Consider the following 18,340-nt stretch of genomic DNA (forward strand, 5'->3'; position numbering starts at 1 on the left):
CAGTTTGGGTCTGTTTGTTTGTTTTTTAAGAAAAAGGCTGAAAGTGTGCCTGAAGACCTCCAAAATTTTGGGCCCTTCAGCTTCAGGGCCCCTTTGGGCTCATGAAAGACCCACATTAAAAAACACAATAACATTTGACAGCTCAGTATTTTTAAGTATAATGAAGACTTAAAAGTGATTATAGCTGTTAGCAGAATATTTCTGGCTGAGATTTGCTTCTATATGAAAGTACTGTTTGCTTTGTAAAGAGACGAAAGACACAGGGAAGTATCACGTCGGAAGAGTACCCTGGGATGGGTTTATGCAGGCGGGGAGGCACCGAACAGGCCCCACCCCGCGGCCTGCGGAGGCCCCGCCACGCCGCCCCCGCTCCAGCCGCCCGCCCCACGACCCCCCCCCCCCCCCCCGACGCCATCAAGCCCTCTCCTTCACCTGGAGGCCACTCCTGAGCGGGGTGACCAGCAGCCTACAAGTGCATGTGGTTAAGAACATTAAAGCATCTTCAAAACTGTCACTCGAGAGAGCATTTGGGTCAAGAAGCAGGCTGCGCCCTCTGCAGCCTGCAGCCCTTTCCGTAGGAGAACCAGCCCCAGGGGTGTGACGCAACGGAGGGCCGCTCTTCCGCGTCCCCCAGCACTCGGAGCATGGATGTGCCCATGTAGATGAGAAACTGTCCGGTCACCTGGGCAGTGTAGGACAGGAACCGCAGCAGGCTCCTGCAACAGAGGGGGATGGAGGCGTGTCAGGCTTGGATCCTGGGAGCGCGCCCTCCCCTGGCACACACGCCACCTTGCCGACGCTCAGGGAGCGGCGCTCACGCCCGGGAGCGTGGCAGTCCGAGGAGCCCCACTCTCAGGGCACGCACGTCGCCGGGGCTGGGTGGGAGTTGGTCTCTGCGAGCTCCCCGGGACCCTGGGCCGCCTGGCTCCCACGATCCAATATGGCCTGACTGCTCCGTGCCTAGAAAGCTCTGCTTGGGCAGCCCCTGCTCCTGGGAGCGTGTGCGGGGTCCTGTCCTGCCTTGGTACGTGCGGGAACTTGTTACCGACATCAACCAGGTCAGGCGCAGAAGTCAGGCGGAAGGAAAGTCTCAGCAAAAACGGAACCGTGATCCCATGATCCGGTTTATCGAAGGCAGCTGGGATATTCCAACTGGGTGTTCCCGAAGTTACAGGGAGGGACAACTTTGCCCTGTCCTGGCCTCTCGGTTCTAAGGCTGAGTCTGGCATTAGTGTTATGGTGGACTAAAAAACAAATTTACAAAAGCTTTAACTCAAGTTCTCTTTCTCTACTCCGCCCATGGCGAAAGGATTTCATCTCGGCGTTAGGGTCCCTCACTTGGAAAGGTGGCTCAGCGGGGGCAGGGGCTGTCCCATGGCGCGTGCGCCCCACAGGCCCGGGGAGGCGAGGTCCCCGCGCTGCAGTGATAAGATTAGTAACAAGAAACTGGATTTTTCCGTCAAGAATGATTTTGCCTAGGTGAGATCTGGAGTGAAGTTTGCTTTTTTCATTATGCTTTTCTAAGTCGTTGTAACTCTCTTGTCTCACATTGAAAAATCAAAGAATAAAGCCATTTTCTCCCATCTCAGCAAAACGGAGCAGCCCTCCTGGGAGTTAAGCTTTCAACACTATGACAAGGACCAGAGTCTGGGACTCGGTGTTGATGGCTCTGGCTGTGAAACTGAGGTCACGGAGAAGCCACACGCCTCAGCTGACCCAGGTGGTGGCCGGGAGAGCTCCGCGAGGACAGTAGGCTGGTCTCCAAAGCCTTTCCCCTTCTGCTGCTCAGGGCAGGCCAGAGCGCAGGCCTCACCCGCACAGCAGAGAGAGGGAACCATCGCCGGCGAGGAGAAACGGGCAGGCCCTGCCCCGGCTGTGTGGGCAGCAGTTGTGAAGTTCTTGCACCCGCCCCAAAGACCTCTGTGCTGCGGTCAATCTGTCTCTTTCTACCCACTCCCTCCACAGAGAGTTAGTTCTTTAGAGATTAACAGTGAAGGTACTGGGGGAGGAGAAACGGGTGTATTTAGAGCCTAGACAATCGTAAAGAACTTGGAAGCAACCTTCTCATTTTAAATATGGTGCAACTGAGGCTCAGAGAAGTTAAGTAACCTGTGACAGCTCACACACCTGGTGACCCAGAGAAGGGCTCAGCGGCAGGGGTGCAACCCTGGCTATGGAGTAAGAACACCCAGGGAGGGTTCCTTTGGGCATATGGAATTTGTTCAAATAGGTCCGCGGCGTGCATTGGGAATCTGTCTTCTAAAGGGCCTCTCTCCTGTGACGCTATGCAGCCAGCCTGGCCCCGGCCTTTGGGCTGCCGGGGCCCTGGCGTGAGGGAGAGGAGGAGCGTGCCTGGGCCACATTGCAGGCAAGACTAAAGTTAACAGTGATACAGAAGATACATGCAGAAGAGTATTTGTCAAGATTTAGGTGGCTGCTCTGCGCCAACCGGGCCAGAATCTGCACGGCTCCAGTTTGAGGTGCCACTGCTCAGAATTAAGGTTGCTCTAGTTCTTAAAACAAATTTGGTTCTTCTTTATCTTTATTGTTTAGCTTTTGTTTTCATTTAGTATTTGATGGTCTTTGGAGGAAAAAAAAGTTCTGTTTTGGCTTAAGACTTCCTGTTTTGTGAAAACAGTGGTCAGCCTCTCTCCTACCCACTCCCTCCACAGAGAATTAGTTCTTTAGAGATCAACAGTGAATTTACTAGAGGAGGAGAGTAGGTGTATTTAGAGCCTAGACAATCATAAAGAACTTGGAAGCAACCTTCTTATTTTAAATATGATGAAACCGAGGCTCAGAGAAGTCAAGTAACCTGTGAAAGGTCACACAGCTTATGCCTGTGGCTTAAGACCAGGTGAATTAGAATGCTCCTAATGACAACAGCAACAGGCCTGTGGGGGCTCCCAGAGCTGGGCCTGGTACTACAGAGGAATGAGGTGGGGACATGCCACCTGTGCTGGCCCCTGTGCAGCTCCCACACCCCAAGGGTGGCCCCTGGAGTAGGTACCTCAGCAGAGCCTTGAGCCCGGTGCACCTGATGTCATAGGACACGGAGTACATCTCATACATCGTGGCTCTCACGTTGAGGCAGCCGATGAAGTCCTTGGGGTTCAGCTTGTATAAATCAAAGGTGACCCTTGCAATCCCCGATTTCTTTGGCTGCCGGCAAGCTGGGACATACCTACTACCCTACAGTAATGAAGGGAAGAACAGACTTTAGCAGCATTCCGAACCATGACATTCAAACTTCAGAATTCTGGTTTTATGCTAGCTTCAGTTTCTCCTGAATGTCCACTTAAAATCTGCTATCGATGAAGCTGCTAATTATTTGAGAATGTTTTCAGCAAACCAATATGCTTATACTGTTATGTCCAAATACAAACCAAGTAGCCTTCCCTAATCTGCTTTCAGGGTAGTGACTCAGGATGAATCTGATTTGGCTTCAGGGCCAGGGTTTTAGGGTCCCACTGCTCAGTGTGTGGTTGTGCCCCTGACGGATGCTGCGGACACTCACTCCAGCTGGAGGCCGCCCGTGGTCCCCTGGTGACATGGGCCTCTCCTCTCATGGCCATAACACAATCACGGTTATGGAAATGCAGGCAGCATTATTCCATTTCGTAAGCAGCCACTGGGCAGAAAGTGCCAGAATCACGTGGCTCACGTAAGGGGTGGGGCCGCCCCTGCGTCCTGGCAGCTGTCTGTCTGCAGTGCCCCTGTGCGCCCGCCTGGAACACCGGCGGGCCTTTCTGGCTGGGTGGAGGGAGTCAGAGAGCTCTATAGCGCCCTAGGTTCAAACACCACCGTAACAGAATCTTCCCCACGGAAAGCGTTTAAAAAAAAATAATGAGAACAAAGCTGCCCCAAGGTACAAATGCTGGGCTCAGGAGCTGTTCTCTCTAAGGGGTCTCTGCCACACAGACCTGGGGTGCAGAGGATTTGAGTTTAGACAACTGACTGGAGGTGGGAGCAGCTGAAGCTGTGAACGAGGAGCCCATTAATGCCGGGGTCTCAATCGTTTGCAGTCAGAGCACAGATCCCCCCAAAGCACCCGCCCTTCCTGCCGCCCACCGCGCAGGGCGCAACCGAGGGGGGATGCCGGCCGGGGCACAAGGGGTCCTGCCGCCTCTCAAGGGGTGCCACCTACCCCTTAGCTAGGAAACATGACTTTAAAAGATCAAGATTATGGACGCCAAGGGGTTTTGACCTATAAACCTGCCACACTTCTTTTTCCTGGCCTCACATTCCTTTCTGACTTTTGAAAGTTTTTATCTTGCTCTCCTTAAATGTCTTCCTTAGTCTAGGTCTTAAATCAAAATTCAGACGCCCTTCCACAGCTAATCCCCGCGCGGCCTAACACGTGGGTGCGCGGATTTCTACACTCACTACCTCCGCAGGACGGTTCCGCCCCGCCCGCCTCCTGCAGGCGCCGCCTCGTCCCGGCCAGGCCCTGGGCTGGAGGAGCCTCGAGCCTCCCTTGAGCCTGTGACCCAGATCAATGGCCTCTCAGCACCGCCCTGGACGCAGCAATGGGAACTTACACACGTGTGACATGGTCTCCGGCTCCTCCATACTCACCGATGTCTCGTTTATAAAAACAAACAAGGAAACAAACAAAAAGTGCCCTTCCCATCTGGATTAGCTTCCTGCTGCCACAGATCACGAGAAACCGAGTGGCTCAAAACCACCCGTACTGATGCCCTCATGGTCCTGCCGTCGGGAGGCCAAAGCGAGCGGGCAGGGCTCGGCCTCGCCTCACACCGCGCCTCCGTCTCTGCCTCTGGCCTTGCGCTCACCCTCCTGCCCCCCAGCCTGCAAGGACCCCTGAGGCCTGCTCCAGCCGAAATCTGAGTTTGGACGGGGTCTTCTCTTGACTTACACGGACCTCCCCGGATCATCTGGGACAACACCCCCATCTCAAGAGCCTGACTTAATCACATCCACCCTTTGGGGATCAGGACGTGGGCATCTTTGGGGGCCATTCAGGCCACGTACCTACCTCACAGCAGACAGCCCAAGACTGTCTCTTAGAAGATGTATCTAATTCAGCCCACGGGGCACGGTCTCCTCTCCTGCTTTAAGATTTTATTTAATGTTATGCTTTTTATAATTGGTCTGTAGAGTCTTTTCCAGTCAAAACAATTACGGCATGTATGCAGGAGTGTATGTGTGATATATGGAAGATGAAGGAACAATGAGACAGCAAAACCAAACATTGCCCAGCCCCGGGAGACCCCCGGGCCTCTCCTCAGCCCACCCCCCGCTCCTGTCCAGAGGGGCCGTCTCAGCCGAGCACTCCCCTCACTCTTCTCTGTGTTTAGCACACGTGTACCTTAGACATTGTATTGCTAAGTCTGCATATTTTTGAATTATCCATAAATGGTTTAACGTGGAGGTTCTCCAAGTGTGGTCTCCTATCGGCGGATGGAGAGGGCACACGATGTTCCCAGTCAACAGTAGGACGCCATGTGCCCTTTCTGTCCTCATGAGGAGCGGTGCTTCCCACTGCAGATTTGGGAGACCTGCCCAACTCGGTGAGCCAATAGTTTCTAAACGACCCATGCCCAGTGTGACGAATCACCCCTGGGAAAAAGATCCATTCAAAGTGCAGGACACACCCACGGACTGGACGTAGAGGAGGCGGCTCTGGGTCGCACATCTCTTCAGACTCCGCGCTGCGCTGACCGCCCTGCAGCCAGCACGCGTGAGCTCGGGCGCGGCGTCGGAGCAGAGCGAGCTCGGTCACCCGAGAAGACTCAGCGTCCTCCTCCCTTCCCAGCTGCGCACCGGTGTCCAGCCAGACTTTCCTCGTGCTTCCGTCAGAACAACAATTACAACACATTCAATACAGAAGCAGGCCAGGCGCGGTGGCTCACGCCTGTAATCCCAGCACTCTGGGAGGCCGAGGCGGGAGGATCGCTCGAGCTCAGGAGTTCGAGACCAGCCTGAGCAAGAGCGAGACCCCGTCTCTACTAAAAATAGAAAGAAATTATCTGGACAACTAAAAATATATAGAAAAAATTAGCCGGGCCTGGTGGCACATGTCTGCAGTCCCAGCTACTGGGGAGGCTGAGGCAGGAGGATCGCTGAAGCCCAGGAGTTTGAGGTTGCTGTGAGCTAGGCTGACGCCACGGCACTCACTCTAGCCCGGGCAACAGAGCGAGACTCTGTCTCAAAAAAAAAAAAAAAAAAAAAAAACAGAAGCAGATACGAAAACTCAGCTGTCTTCCATTAAGCTAGACATTAAAGAGATTTGCAAAAACGTAAAAAAAGTCACTCCTCACTCAATCTTTGTGTTTTGGAAAATAGTCATTTTTCATAAAAATATGTGATTTAAGTTAACCTGTATTGGGTTATTATATTTAATGAATAATACATATTTTTAAATTTCTCGATTTTAATTTCTTTTTTAAAAAGTCTACTCATTAGTAACTTCTAAACAATTTTAATTTCTAATGTTGGGAATATCTACATCTATAGCTTATAGTTTCTCAGCCTTGACACCACTGCCATTGGGGCTGGACACCTTTCCTGGGGGGCTGTCCACGCTGCGAAGTGGCTACCAGCGACTCGGGCCTCCACCCCCACCTAGCAGTAACAGCCAAAAAATGTACCCCAAGGGGCAACATCTCCCCATCTGGGAACCTCTGCTAGATATCTACAGAGTCTATTGACACAACCCACATAAACAAAAGCTATTTGGGGTCTTCATTAAGTTTGAAGAGTGTAAATGGGTCCTGAGATCAAGAATTTTGAGGACCACTTGTTTGATGTGTTATCCTGTGATCTTTTCACTCAGCAAAGCCGATGAGGTTTATCCACACGACGCCTGTATTTGTGCTTCCTGCGTTTTCACGCCGAAGAGCAGTCCATTCAGTGACGGTGTGACAGTCTATTCACGTGCATTTATGCAGAAGTGCGCTGCCGGGCGTGTGTGTCGTCTCCTGCCATGGGATGGGGTCTGTTTCGGCCGTTTGCTCTCACCGGGCCGTGGTTGACACGCCCCTCCCGGCTGACGTGTGCCTGCTCTGCTGGCTGCACGGGCCCAGCAGCTCTGGGCACGGGGCTGGGCAGGGACTCACTGAGCAAAGAGATCCAGCGAGTAAACTGACGGTCCTCTCCAGATCCCTGCAAACTAACTCCGCGCTTGGGTGTTTTGGACTCGGCAGTGCCCAGAGCCTCACGAGGGCAGCTTATGGCCACAGATTCTCGGGAGAGGCCCTCACGATGCCGAGTCAGCCTGAGACTGGGCCTCCTGTCCTCCCAGCATCTGTCAAAGCTGCAGCCTGGTCACCGAGGCCGGTGGACACCCACAGGCGGAGGCCCCTGGCGAGCTGCCAGCCTCAGGCTTTGCTGTCCTCTCTGGATTCTGACTCCACAAAAATTTTGGCCTCTGAGGATTTCCCTTTCTTGAAGGTCAGTTAGATATGTAAAAAGATGTTTTAGTATTGTGCTTTACATTTTTAGCTGTTTTATAGTGAGAGGGTTTTTAAGATATATAATCTGTTTCCCCAGAAACTTCATTCTATCTTCATCCTTCCTCTTCATCCTATCTCTTTACTTTTCCAAATCTCTGCATTCACACAGACACACACGCACACACCTCCCTAACCTTGTTGGCTCTATCAGCTTGTCTGGCTTCCAAGAATAGGGACAGTGAATATTCACCAGGTCGATTCTGTGCTTTTCATAGGGTCTGTACCTACTCACTGGCCAAAGTCTGTTCCTCAGAATTATTTGCTTTCAATCACACAGCCCAAGTTCACAGAGATACTAAGACTCCTCGGATACTTGTAAGAATCCCTTTGGGGGTAGTGGATCCAGGTGTCAGGAGAATGCAAAGTGTATGTTTAGAAAGTGGGCAAGGCACCACCAAAGTAGGGCACGTGTTTTCACAGGTAAAAAGCCCGCCCAGTAGCCGTTTGGATGACCATGATTTTGCTTACCGGAGTCCACTTCTGTCCTTTTTCCAAGATCATGAAATGTGTGTTGTCTCCTAGGGTCTGGAAGAACTCTTCCGTGTCCACCACGGTGCCATCTTCCTCCAGTACCAGAGTGACCAGTCCAGCAGTGATGACCAGGACATCCAGAGTCTAGGTTTGCAATGCGTTAGAGAAATGGAATGAAGCATGACAGTTCCACTGGGCTGTCCAACAGCATGTACTGTTATAGTTTTTAGAAGTGTTGGTTGATTCTGATAAAATTTCAATGGTAAAAATATACCCTGATTGGTGTCTATGACTCAGTCTTTGGAAAAAGGGGATTTTCCCCCCCCTTGTTTTTGTTGTTGTTTTGAGACAGTATCTCACTCTGTCGCCCAGGCTAGAGTGCAGTGGCATCAGCCTAGCTCACCGCAGCCTCGAACTCTTGGGCTCAAGCGATCCTCCTGCCTCAGCCTCCTGAGTAGCTGGGACTATAGGTATGTACCGTGACACCCGGCTAATTTTTCTATTTTTAGTAGAGACAGGGTCTCACTCTTGCTCAGGTTGGTCTTGAACTCCTGAGCTCAAATGATCCTCCTGTCTCGGCCTTCCAAGTAGCTGGGACTACAGGTGCATGCTACCATGCTGGGCCAGGAAGTTAAGATTTTCAATGAATCTGTCTTCTTAAAAGACATGAGGTAAGTGATTACATATAATTTCTAAGATTACCTACTTTTCTAGATGGATAAAAAGAAAAATCCTGCATGTATGACATTTCAGAGCCGGAGCCTCGGGTAGTGTATTTGAACATCTCTCCTGCTTCCGAGATGGCATGTTGGATGCTCATTCCCCATTTCCACAGGTGTCTGTGTCTGAGCTATGCTTCTGAGGGTCTAGGCCACTGGTTTAGATTGAGGACTATTCTATGCCAGCGTCATAACCCAAAATAGACTTCTGGAGTCTGCGCTTCCCCACATTCCCCTTTGTCAAAGAAGCAAAGCTACATTATCCACTGGGGGCTACTCTTGAGGGTTTTGCCTCTGTACCTAAATCTTTTATGGTACAGAGATGCAATACTGCTTTCTTTTATCATTTATACCTACCCTTTGCCCAGGTAGAAATGGCTCCCTCAGACTCTCTGGGGCCAAGAGAAGGTCTGATGAGTTTAACATGCTGTTTTTCTTTTTCTTCTCTGTTTAAAACAGCTTTATTGAGACATAATTGATGAGTCATACAATTTGCCCCTTGTCAATCATACAATTCAATGGTTTATGGCATGTTCTCAGAGTTGGGCAACCACCAGCACAATCAGTTTTAGAGCATTTTCATCCCCAAAGAAAGAAACCTCATCATTAGTCATTCCCCATCTTTCTCCCCAACCCAACCCTCCTGGTGACATGCTTTTTTTCGTTTTGTTGTTTGTTTTGTTTTGTTTTGTTTTAAGAGATAGGGTCTTGCTCTATTGCCCAGGCTGGTCTTGAACTCCTGGGCTCAAGCCATCCTTCTGCCTCAGCCTCCCAAATAGCTGGAACTGCAGATATGAGCCACCATGTCTGCCCTAATTCTTTAAAAACAATTTTTTTAGAGATGGGGTCTCGCTCTGTTGCCCAGGCTGGGACATGCTGTTTTTCTTCATTCTTCTGCCTTTGCATGGGCTTCCTACCCAAGACCGCTGCCCTGGACGAGCTCAGGGTGCCTGTGTGAGCGGGTGGAGAGGTGCCAGGCGTGTACCTTGTGGAGGAGCTCCTCCAGGCTGCTGGCCATCACCCCGCGCCGGCTGCTCCTGTCGTGGTTGGAGACTCGGAAGGGGCGGGCTGGATGCATGAGAGGGGTGAGCAGGACTCGCTTGGTCTGGGAGCCCATAAATGTCAGGGGCCTGAAAATGGGGGCAAAAAGTAAGGAAAAAGAATCTTTAAGGAGAGGTTTGAAGTACACAGAAATAATGAAATTTTAACATTTGCACCTAAAAGAAAGAAACTTGGTGGTTGGGGGTTATTAAAAATTATATATACACACATGTGCATATATTTCCAAGACACAAACAAGTAATACATCAAATTAAAAACACAACCATCTTTATTCCTATTTTACCAGAACATTCAAAGTCCTTGAAAACCTGTTTGGATAGGAATAGTAAGGGCATCAAACACAAAAAAGAAGTAAGAACTATATTCTGCAAATATGGATAGGTTCTAGAGATAAAAAAAATCCGAAAGAATGATTTCTAGTGGCCACAAAGTAGTTAAGCAGAGTCAGAGAATTAGGCGCACACACAGTTCCATGTTTGTATAATACAGAAAGACCAAGGCAGGTATTAACTTAAAAGCCAGATATTGGTCACTGTAGCAACCAAGTTTTCGAAATCAACTGAGGATAAACTGAGATCCACAGACTCACTATAACCGTGGCTGGAATAAGGAGAAGGAAAAGAACTTTAGGGCCAATGTCACATGACACCTTGGAGTAAGTTCCACATTTACCAAAGAATTAATTCAAACATTCATTATAAAAAAGCACTAGCATGAAAAAGAAAACAACTGTAGCAAAACCAAATCAAGACAATTATTTGAGAAAAAAATCTCCAGCTCTTGATTAAATTTTAGTTACCTAGCAACTAAAAAAGTAACAAAATGGGGATAAATAAGAAACAGCTGATAAATTACAGTTGTTTAACAAGTTCACATGTTGCTTTATAAATATTAGCTCACTTAATTCTCAGGAAACCCTTTGATATAGTCCTAGTTTTCTCAATTCACAGGTGAGGGAGGTCGGGCCGGAGAGCTGGGGTTCAGCCCGGGCTGTCGTCGGCCTCAGGGAGGCGCTAAGCGACTGGAGAGTAAGCAGAGCTGCGCGCTGGGAAACAGACGAAGCTTTTGATAGCAATTACAGACGCCCCAAACTGCCTGACACACTACCTCATGCTTTTAAACCAAAAAGCAGGAGGTTATTTAAAAATAAGTCCATTCTTACAGCATAATGTTTAGAGGCAAAAAGATAAAAAACAGAACTCCAGGGGAGACAGATGGCCTTGCTGCTGTCACTGGAAGGTGGCCCAGTTTAGCAATGTGTAAGAGCTTTTGCCGAGGACCACAGACTTTTCACGTTCACGAATGGGTCCATAAAGAAATGATCCCGTACAGTATGAACAGGTGTGAGTGTGGCTGCAGGACCCGCCTAGTGCTGGGCGCTGTGACGATGCTTTCCAGGGGCCCTCATGTACCCCCCCGACACACACACACACACACACACACTGCAGGTGCTCAAATACCGGTTGACCCCTGGACAAATGCCTCACAGGCACATTCAGGAGAATGAAACAAACAGCGTTATTTTCAGGACGACCGGGTAGAAGATACAAAGTGAGCACATCACTGCTTTCTGACCCGGACAGAGTTTGTCTGGATAACTCTGCCTGTCGCCTGTGATTTAGCACTTTATCGCACACACACATTGTCATTTATCTATGCTTTATTTTCCCAACCAGACTGGAACTTCCTTATGGACAAGGGCTTCTTTGTTATATTTCGTATAACACCCAGCTTAGTATTAGGCACACACATTTTAAATAGCGTGGTGTCTAACTTGAAACTCTACAAAAGGACTTGAGTGAAAATCCAATGACTTACCGGGGAATCTGCTATATAAAAAACTGATAGTGTAGTAACAAACTGGAGCTCAAAATTTGTCAGGTTAAGTTTATGTTACCAGCTTGATCAGCCAGCGTCAAGAGCTTCCCCATACCAGTGAGTGTTTGCGCCTCACCTTGCCAACAAGTGGGGCTCCCGGAACCAGACCTAGATTGCCAGCAAGAATTTGGTCTAAGTGAATCTGGCCAGCGTCACATCAGTGCCTTGTAACTGCTCACGTCTGAGCACTTGCCATGGCCAGTAATGTGCTAACTCTTTAAATTAATACCAATATTAGTTTAACATTAATTAACAAATTATCTTTATACCATTAAAAGGAAAGTATTACTCCATCTCACAGATGGGAAAACTGAAGCTCAGAGAGGTTTCTCAAGCCTGCCCAGTTAACAAGGGAAAGATATGGAACACAATCCCAGGTCTGTCCAAAGCTAAGTTTTTGTTTTTGTTTTTAAGTGGAGGGAGTAGGTTGTTTTGTTACACATTCTCTGAACTTCAAATATCAACCAATAGACATCAACCCAGAGCACTGGCAGAAGAGCTTCTCTGTGGTTGAAAGTACAGCAGCATTTTGAGTTTACACCCTCAACTCCTTTCCCTTTTCGGTAGACAAAGTTGCTAAATGATCTGTTTCCAGTGAGGCAATGCCAATGGGAACATGCTGGGTCAGGGGTCCCCAACCTGGGCCACCCATCAGAATGGTCTGGGAGTCTTGGCCAGAGACCCACCGAGGAAATCAGAGCCCGGAGCCTGCTGGGCAGTGCACCAATGCAGCCATGGGGCTGGCACACAGCGTCTGAACTTTTGCCTTGATTAAAAGGATTTACACCAGGTTTCTCTCAGTTACACAATGCCATGAACAAGACGTTCCTGTACTGCTGCGCCAACTCGAGAAAGAATTCACCCACATTATCGTCCCTGGTGACCCGGGTGGAGGGGCAGAGGGGATTGGCCATATTCCACTTCACGTTCAGGGCCGTGGCTTTGTCTCCACCTCATCACAGCATCTGAACTTGAACCAGCTGGTGAAGTCCCTGCCAGGAGGGGAGGAAGAAAGGTATGGGTCTGCTCGGTGCCAAATCCTCGTGCATGTTAGCACACTACCTAATAACTCTGCAAGATGAGTGTTACAGGTGAGTAAAACCAAGGCTCAGGGGAGTTAAGGCGTTAATGAGGTCTAGCAAGTGCTAGAACGGGGACTGGAATCCAGCTCCGACTTTCACCCCATGGGGCATGGCTGCCCAGGACGCCTCTGCCACGGTAGAGGGGCACCCAGGCCTCCCCAGCCAGAGCCTCTTTTCTCCCCCAGAGCAGGAAGTCATCGCAGCGTGCACGAGGCTTCTAGAACCTGAGCTCGCTGAGGCCAGAGTCTACTTGTGCATTTTCTGCCTTTCCACAGCACCTTCCCAGAGGCGGCATGCCACCCATTTGCCGAGTAAGACAGGCTGGGCCGGAACCAGACACAGGAGAACACAGTCCGGCTATCTTCAGACGTTAGGTCCAGCCCCTCCTGGTCCAGGGCACAGCTTTGACCTGGTCAGTTGTGGCCCCGTATTTTCCCATTGGATGAACACACTCACGCCTTCATATGGCACCAGTGGCCCAGTAACCTGGCACAAAATAAAAGGACATACAATTTATTGTTCTTACCTGTCACATTTCCTAACCAAGAGTGGGGTCACTGCTGGATGAAGGGCTGACGGGGCACACATGAAATACCCCTGAAGGCATGAAAGTTAAACCCTGCCAGTGTCATCAAGGAACAGGACGGGTGACTTGATGGGCCAAATTCTATGAAATCAAGATGTCTTATATGCAACATGTGAAGGGGTTAAGTGACATGTCACGCACACCAGCCTATCCAACAAATACTGTATGGGTGCTCGCTCTGCTCCAGCTAAACCAACGACAGGGCTACGTGGACAAAGGGCTACGTATTAATCCAACCCACTTCTGACCCACTGAGTGGACAGAATAGTTTCTATCACTGGCCATCAGCACGACGCCTGAAACAGAACCACCGAGAAGCCTTCGAATTCTGCACGACACGGGAAAACAGTTGCTCCCTCATTCCTGTGAAAGTGGGTACAAACGATTCGATGAAACAGGAAGGGAAATAACTCACTAAAGGGGAAAAGTATAAGGAAATAGTTAAGGAAACAGATTGTTTCAGAGAAATCAGGATGGTAAGAGAAGTTGGGCTTCATAGAATACTCCCAAACCGTGTAGGGGCACGTCGCCCAGCAGTGAGGGGGACAGTGAAGTCTTTGTGTTTTCCCGGAGGGAAGCAGGAGTCGCCAACTTACAGCAGTGTGAGGAATAAAGCAGCAAGCCACAGGCTGGCAGCAGACATGAACTTTCTCCAATAAAACTAGCCTGAGCCCTACAGATCACTGAAAAGCTTTCTTTATGTGCCACCCTGTGGACCGACGTTTACTCTGAAGGCAATGGAGGGAAAAGGCCCAGGAATGAGGTGCTGGTCGAAGAGAAATATCTTGGTGCCCTGGCTGGTGTGGCAGCAGTACCAGGCTGTGAGAGAGAGAGTCCAGGGCACATGCAGAGTGCCGTGGTGGCTGAGGGACCCCGTGTGCCATCATTAGGCAGAAAAGGAGGGACCCACAGGAGAGGAAGACAGGGCACACAGGAGTAGGACGTAAGTCAACTGAGCACTGTCCCCAAAGCCAAGAGTGACAATGAATGTTATGAAGGGAAGTGGGGAGGTCAAGAATGGTCTTGCCAAGAAATAAGACAGGGCTTGGAAAGTATTCCGCAGGCCTGGAGAAGTACCCAGGGGACCTAGGGACAGCGCCAGAGGCAGGTGGCATCTGACCCAACCGCAGGAGGTACAGGAGCGAGCGTCAGCCTCTGCGGGGCTTCCTGCCACCCGGCTCCCTGTAGGGTGACAGGTGGGAACACACCTGCCTGCAGATGAGCCGGTCCTGACAAGGACTGTCTGGCTCACAGCTGGGTTCTTACCAAGCTAGCAAAAGGCTTGGCATAGTAAAGGGTATTCAATACATGACCTTCAAAGAGAAGACTCTTTGAACACTTTGAAACATTATTAAAATAAGAATTTAGAGTCAAGAAGCAGAAAGCTGGGAGATTTACTTGTAGAAAACTTAATTCCTTATTAATGTCACTAATAATACTGTGATACAATTTGTACTGAAATAGCACCTGTACAAAATCTAGAGTTCCTTGTTCAAGGAAAGAAAAGATGTTCTAAATAACTACAAAAAGCAGCCATTTTTCACAAAGTATATATAATATCTTATCAGTTTTATAACAACTTCAGGGTTTGGCATGAATGTTATCGCTGACAAGACACAGAACAAAGCAGACTTTGTCTATGACAACCAACACCCGTGTGGGCATCCTTGATGTCTGCACTTTGCTACGAGACCTCAGGCTGCTTTTGTCACAACTAAGGCCTCTAGCCATTACAGCTGATTAACAAAGTAATGACTGGTTTAAGATTTGGTAATTGCTTGCAAATATCTGATTTTTAAAAACTGTACCTATTGATGAAGTTACTTTCTTGGCAAAATGCAGTTAATTACTAATAAAGACAGAATTAGGACATACATCTCTGATAGTTTAAGTTAAGGAACACTCAGAGGGGACAGGAGCCCAGCAAGACCACAATTGCAAACCTGTTAGCACCACCCACTGGCTCCTTAGCTTGGACAGGGTTTTAGGGAGGGGCAGGGAAGAAAAAGCATTTTCCCTTAACAAGAATTACAGGTTGTTTTCTTCCAGTTTGGTTTGGGAACAGGGAGATTCCAAGGAATTACAGCAGCTCAGTCTTGAAGCAGGTAGATTTTCAAAGAATTGCAACAACAATTTGTCCCTAACAAATAGTCATTCACTCCTGGGACTTGCCAAGCTAAAAGGAATGTGTCTCAGGAGATGAGACATTTTGTTTTGATTTGTCAACAGCAGGTCCTGTGCGCCTCACATGACCTCACGCTTGACCTAGTGGAGCCCTCACACAGGGTCATTCCGGATTCTGGTAAACTGTCGTAAGGGTCAGATGCAAGGAGAGGCTCGGCCTGAGCTCCCTGCCATTGCCTGTTCCTGCTCAGAGGCACACCAGGGGCCAGGGAGTCGGGGGCGCACCCCCAACCCTCAACCCCACCCTCCCCACCCCCGCATTCTCCGCGAGGAGGAACTGCGAGAGGGTCTCCTGCCGCGCTCGCTCCCAGTCCCGGAGAGACTTGGCGAGGGCGAGGGCGCCCCCACCCCGTTGGCAGTCCTCCCCCCACCCCGTTGGCAGTCCTCCCCACACCCGATGGCAGTCCTCCCCCCACCCCGTTGGCAGTCCTCCCCCCACCCGATAGCAGTCCTCCCCCCACCCCGTTGGCAGTCCTCGCCCCACCCCGTTGGCAGTGCTCCCCCCACCCCGTTGGCAGTCCTCTCCCCACCCCGTTGGCAGTCCTCCCCCCACCCCGTTGGCAGTCCTCGCCTCCCGTGAGTGCGGCTGGGGGGCGTGGCTCTGGGAAAGGAGGAAGGAAAACACGGAAGAACCAAGGACCTGACTTTAAGCTTAAACCTGTTGGCAACGATATGAACCAAGTCTGTTTCTCACCTTCCCCACGCGCCACCGCCACGACCTGGTTTTTGTGTTTAAAGAGAAAGCCAGGCCGGGCGCGGTGGCTCACGCCTGTAATCCTAGCACTCTGGGAGGCCGAGGCGGGTGGATCGCTCAGGGTCAGGAGTTCGAGACCAGCCTGAGCAAGAGCGAGACCCTGTCTCTACTAAAAATAGAAAGAAATTATCTGGACAACTAAAAAAATAAATATAGAAAAAATTAGCCGGGCATGGTGGCGCATGTTTGTAGTCCCAGCTACTTGGGATGAGGCAGGAGGATCGCTTGAGCCCAGGAGTTTGAGGTTGCTGTGAGCTAGGCTGACGCCACGGCACTCACTCTAGCCTGGGCAACAGAGCGAGACTCCGTCTCAAAAAAAAAAAAAAAAAAGAGAAAGCCAGTGTCGCAGAGGAAGATCACCTTCACACTCTGGCAGCTATTTTTCTAAACTTGGGGGTCTCCAGCAGCTCCCCTCGGAGGCCCGGTTCGAAGGGCACAAACCGCCAGGTCTGTAACCGCGGCTGCGCCCCGCGTCCCTCCGCCCGCGTCCGCGAAGGGACCGGCGCCCCGCAGAGCTGCATCTCAGGGGACGCAGGGCGTCCCCATCCTTGCCGCGGTACTTTGGTGATCTTCAGGGAAACACAAGCTCCCGCCGGGCAGTCTTTAGGATTTTAGCAACAAGAATGGGTTTGGATCTGTCAGGATGTGAAGATGAACCCCAGCGGGAGAACAAGTGACGCCGACCCTTCGCCAGGAGCTGGAGGCGAGGCCACCGGGCGCGGGGAAGACCGCGCAGGGTCGGGCGGCCCTGCCCCCTCCCAGGGCTGCGGACCCGCTCGGCCCGGCCTCCCCGCGTCGCCCTGAGCGCTGAGCTTGGGCCCCTGGTCTCGCCCTGGCTCCTGGCTCCCTCCCCAGGACCCGGAGAAGCCCTGTCCTCGCGCACCGTGGAGGCGCTGCACTGCGTTCCTGAAACTGGGCCCTCACCTTCTGTCCCCGTGGCTGCAGCGGCGGCAAGAGATGAGGCCACTTCTGCACTCACCACTGTCACCTGTTCCACAGACGCCCGCGCATCTCGGGAGCACCACACCTGGCACCTACGGCCAGGTGGAGGAGGAGGGAAGACGCGGGGCCGACGCAGGCTCGGCCTGCGGGCGCTGGACCGCGGCGTGGGCACCAGCGGGGCAACGGGGTGTGCGCGCGGGGGCCCGGCCACGGGCGCTGGGGGGCGAGAGGCGGATAGGGAGCGTGCGGTTGTGGGGCGCAGGGGACTCGGGGCGCTCAGGGACGCAGGACGCACGGGAACGCAGGGGCGACCGAGAGCGCGGCACTCACCTGAGGAGGGCTCCTGCGTAGTCCCAGGCGGTCTCCATGGCGCCGGTCCCCTCGCGGGCCTGGCGTGCGGCCTCTCCAGCCGGTGCCGCCTCTTAAAGCTTCGCCGCCCGCCCCGCCCCGCCCCAGCCTGCCCGCCCCGCGCCGGCCTGACCCAGGGGCGAGGACTCGGCGATGGGCTGGCCGCCGCCCAAGGCCGCGGCTTCGCGCTCTGGGAGCCTGCGGTCGTCCTAGGCTCCTGCCGCCGGAGCCCGCGGTGCGCGCCCCTTCGGGCCCCTGGCAGCAGGGAGCGGGACCGAGGACCTTCCAACCTCGGAAGCTCCGCGGGACTCGTGTGGTCACTCGTTAGCCAATGTTTGTCGTGCACTTCTGGGGGTTGGGAATCGGTGACATCGCCAATCCTGGCAGCATCGCTTTGGCTGTGGAAAGACAGACGTGTAGATTTTACACCCAGGCCACCCAGTCGGGCGGGCGAGTGAGGCGCAGGCTGTGTACGCCAGTTGCCCCCGGGCTGGGGACCCCACCCCGCCCCGTGTCCTGCTGCAAGCGGCGACCCAGGTGGCTCCTCGTAGAAAGGAGGAAGTTGCCGCAGACACTGGGACACAAACTCGGCCTCCTTCCTGGTGAGTTGCCTTCGCTACTGTACGTGAGCACTTGGGGACAGTGAGAAGGGCGTTCAGAATTGAGGAGATAAAGGAACCTTTGGATTTCATGAACAGTCTTTTACCTACAGGTAAGGGACCTTCTTAGGGTAAGGAAGGAACAGCAAACGGACCCGGGGCTGAGGGGACTGTCTATCCACGCCTGCCTGCATAGGTGTCCGTAGCAAGAAGACGCAGTTAGGCTTTTTCAGCCCT

General features: G+C 51.6%; 1 protein-coding gene across 1 annotated transcript; it reads right to left on the bottom strand.

Moving 5' to 3' along the window:
- Window positions 1-532: 532 nt before the first annotated feature.
- On the bottom strand, window positions 533-17,538 carry CIDEA (cell death inducing DFFA like effector a). The gene is made up of 5 exons (XM_069467852.1): window positions 17,487-17,538; window positions 9,654-9,798; window positions 7,947-8,093; window positions 3,011-3,192; window positions 533-716 (listed from the first exon to the last, which is right to left on the bottom strand). Exons 1-5 carry the CDS (start codon window positions 17,522-17,524, stop codon window positions 533-535), a joined length of 696 nt encoding a protein of 231 aa, XP_069323953.1. The 5' UTR covers window positions 17,525-17,538.
- Window positions 17,539-18,340: the final 802 nt, after the last annotated feature.

The sequence above is a fragment of the Eulemur rufifrons genome, chromosome 5, assembly GCF_041146395.1.
Source record: "Eulemur rufifrons isolate Redbay chromosome 5, OSU_ERuf_1, whole genome shotgun sequence".
Classification (NCBI taxonomy): domain Eukaryota; kingdom Metazoa; phylum Chordata; class Mammalia; order Primates; family Lemuridae; genus Eulemur; species Eulemur rufifrons.

What these genes read in the sequence shown, in the direction of transcription:
- CIDEA (XM_069467852.1), bottom strand. Translation starts at nt 17,524, where the DNA reads ATGGAGACCGCCTGGGACTACGCAGGAGCCCTCCTCAG. An exon ending in TACGCAGGAGCCCTCCTCAG is followed by an intron (nt 9,799 to 17,486) that starts GTGAGTGCCGCG and finishes CCCCATTTTCAG; the next exon opens with GCCCCTGACATTTATGGGCT. An exon ending in TGGAGGAGCTCCTCCACAAG is followed by an intron (nt 8,094 to 9,653) that starts GTACACGCCTGG and finishes TTGCAAACCTAG; the next exon opens with ACTCTGGATGTCCTGGTCAT.